The following is a 2,450-nucleotide window of genomic DNA, read 5'->3' as shown; positions in this document are numbered from 1 at the left end:
AATGATGCATCTTCTAATATAATTAATAAATGTTTTTCTTGTGGTTGTTTATAATATTGCATTAATGCTGGCATAAATTTTTCATAATTCATTCCATAAATTGGTGTTTTAATTAAATCTTTTAATTCTTTAAATGTTTCATCTTCTCCTGCATTTTGTGATACATAGATAATCGCTTCATATTGGTGTTCTATTTTGTTGAGTTTCGCTAATTCTTTCATAATAAATGTTGTTTTCCCTGCTCCTTGTTTCCCTATAATAATATTAAAACTATTATAATAAAAGAATATTTGTCGATGAACTCTTTTAATTTGATTCTCTCCTTTAATATTACTTAATCTTTCTTTAATTTCTTTATCTATTTCTTCTTCTCCAATATCATCATCATCATCTTCTTCTTCTCTATAATCATTTATATCATCATATTCAAAATTATCAAATTCCATAAACTAAAATTATAAAGATTGAATTATTTAATAGTTTGTTTGAAAAACTTCTAGTCTTTGTTCTAATAGTCCATTTCTTATTTCTTCATTTGTTTTCATTTCTTGAATATATAAATTTCTTATTTTCTCTAATTCTTTTCTTAATCGTTTATTCTCTGAAATAATATCTTCCATAATATCATTTGGATTATCAATCACTTGTCTTTTAATATATTGATTCATTTTATCTTTTTGATTTCTTGTTTTCTTAGGTGCTGCTTGTTCTATTAGTGGATTACTTGGTCTTACCATTGCTGGTGGCATTTCATTAATATCAATTACTGACTTTCAACAGTGTTTTGTGGTGTATTGTTCATATTCTTATTATTTGTTTTTTCTTGATTTTCTTGTTGTTTAAACATCATGTTGAAATATTATTCGTGTCATTCTATATTCGATTTTCTTCTTTCATGAGTTTTATCAACTAGGGTCCTTTCATTATTATCATAAATACATCATTTCAAACTCATTATTTCATTTGATCAAATGACAACATTAAAAGATATTCTCATTACACTTGCTGGTTATGAAATAGATCAACCAACATTAGAAGAAGCAATTAAACTTCAACAACAAATTGCAAGTTTATTACAATCAATTCATGAAGAACATCAGAAAAAATTAATGAAACAAGCATATTGGAAATGCGTATGGTTAATAAATACTTTAGCACCTTGGGTTAATAAAAATAATTGATTATTTTATATAAAACCTTTCATTTTATTATTAAATATTTATAAAAAGTATTTCAATTATTTTATCTTTCTTTCATTCTTCTTCTAAACAAAAATAAAAATAAAATAAAAATTAAATTAAATTAATTCAGTTAAATGAAATATAATAATTCTGTTTTTCTTCCAGCTGGTTTTGTCTCTTCTTTGATTTTCTTTTCCAGCTCTTTCTCTTTGTCATCTTCTTTCTTTATCTTACTAATTATTAGTCTATTTCTTTTCTCTAAGCTTTTTATTTCCTTTTTAATTATTTCCAATGTTTCTAGATGTTTACTTAATGTCTTGTTAAGTGTAGTCAAAGGTATTTCTCCAAGGGTTACACTAACTCCTTTGACTAATATATCAGCACTTTCAGATACATCAATGATATCATTAATTAATATATTTAAATCTTTAATGGTTATACCATTCTCTTCTAATGTAATTTCTTCTTCTTTATTAATAAATCTATCTGGATAGTTACTAACTTTTGTACCGTACATAACTAATGATTGTTCATATCTTAATGGTAGGGTTATTAAATATTAGTATAGTTTATTATTAAACTATTAATTTTACTATAATGTAGATCTAATTTTGAGATATGAGACCAATAATTATGAGATATGAGGTAATAAAAAATAAATGATATTTAAAACAATAATTATAATAATCTAAAAATAGAACATATTCTATAAATAAAATCTCAAATAAATGTTATATAAAACAACTTAATAAAATTTACTTTTAATGCTTAATATGATGATATCACACTATCGTCAAATTGTACCATAAAAAAATTATTATAAAAAGAAAAAAATTAAAATTAATTTCTAATTTAAGAAAATTGAAAAAATTAAAATAAAATAAAAAATTAATTTTATTAAATTAAAATTAATAAAAAGTATTTAATTAAGTGTTAATAGAACTTGTGTCTATTGTTCCTGCCTCACCGGAGACTAATCCCATCACTGAGTCTTCGTCACGTAGTTCCACAACATATGTTTGGTTGTGATAGATTCAGTGTTCCATGGCATCCATCGTGTTTTTAATTACATGGTTTTTAATTTCTTTTATGATGTCAATTTCGATTTTTATTTCTTTAATTATTCTAATACTTTCAAAATTTACTAGTTAATTTATTGAAATTAATACTGTATTTATTTTGACATCTTTTAATTTCTCTATTTTCATTAGCCTATTTTTAATTCCTTATACATATTTCTTTTCTTCAAATACCCTCCATTAATATTAT

General features: G+C 22.9%; 2 protein-coding genes across 2 annotated transcripts, besides 8 other annotated features; both read right to left on the bottom strand.

The window, feature by feature from the left end:
- Positions 1 to 121: 121 nt before the first annotated feature.
- On the bottom strand, positions 122 to 737 carry EDI_304420 (uncharacterized protein; the record flags this gene model as incomplete). The annotated part of the gene is made up of 3 exons (XM_001734944.1): positions 122 to 190; positions 303 to 449; positions 495 to 737. 3 exons carry the CDS (start codon positions 735 to 737, stop codon positions 122 to 124), a joined length of 459 nt encoding a protein of 152 aa, XP_001734996.1.
- Positions 255 to 292: a sequence feature (AT_rich).
- Positions 378 to 438: a microsatellite.
- Positions 738 to 1,164: 427 nt separating the features above from the next.
- Positions 1,165 to 1,246: a sequence feature (AT_rich).
- A 20-nt stretch (positions 1,247 to 1,266) lies between these two features.
- Positions 1,267 to 1,302: a microsatellite.
- A 9-nt stretch (positions 1,303 to 1,311) lies between these two features.
- Positions 1,312 to 1,698, bottom strand: EDI_304410 (uncharacterized protein; the record flags this gene model as incomplete). The annotated part of the gene is made up of 1 exon (XM_001734943.1): positions 1,312 to 1,698. One exon carries the CDS (start codon positions 1,696 to 1,698, stop codon positions 1,312 to 1,314), a length of 387 nt encoding a protein of 128 aa, XP_001734995.1.
- A 32-nt stretch (positions 1,699 to 1,730) lies between these two features.
- Positions 1,731 to 1,773: a sequence feature (AT_rich).
- Positions 1,774 to 1,827: 54 nt separating this feature from the next.
- Positions 1,828 to 1,947: a sequence feature (AT_rich).
- Positions 1,948 to 1,986: 39 nt separating this feature from the next.
- Positions 1,987 to 2,093: a microsatellite.
- Position 2,094: 1 nt separating this feature from the next.
- Positions 2,095 to 2,450: a repeat region.

The sequence above is a fragment of the Entamoeba dispar genome, genomic scaffold (genome assembly GCF_000209125.1).
Source record: "Entamoeba dispar SAW760 scf_1105229458829 genomic scaffold, whole genome shotgun sequence".
In the NCBI taxonomy this organism is placed as follows: Eukaryota; Evosea; order Mastigamoebida; family Endamoebidae; genus Entamoeba; species Entamoeba dispar.
This window is presented reverse-complemented; position numbering and strand designations above follow the sequence as displayed.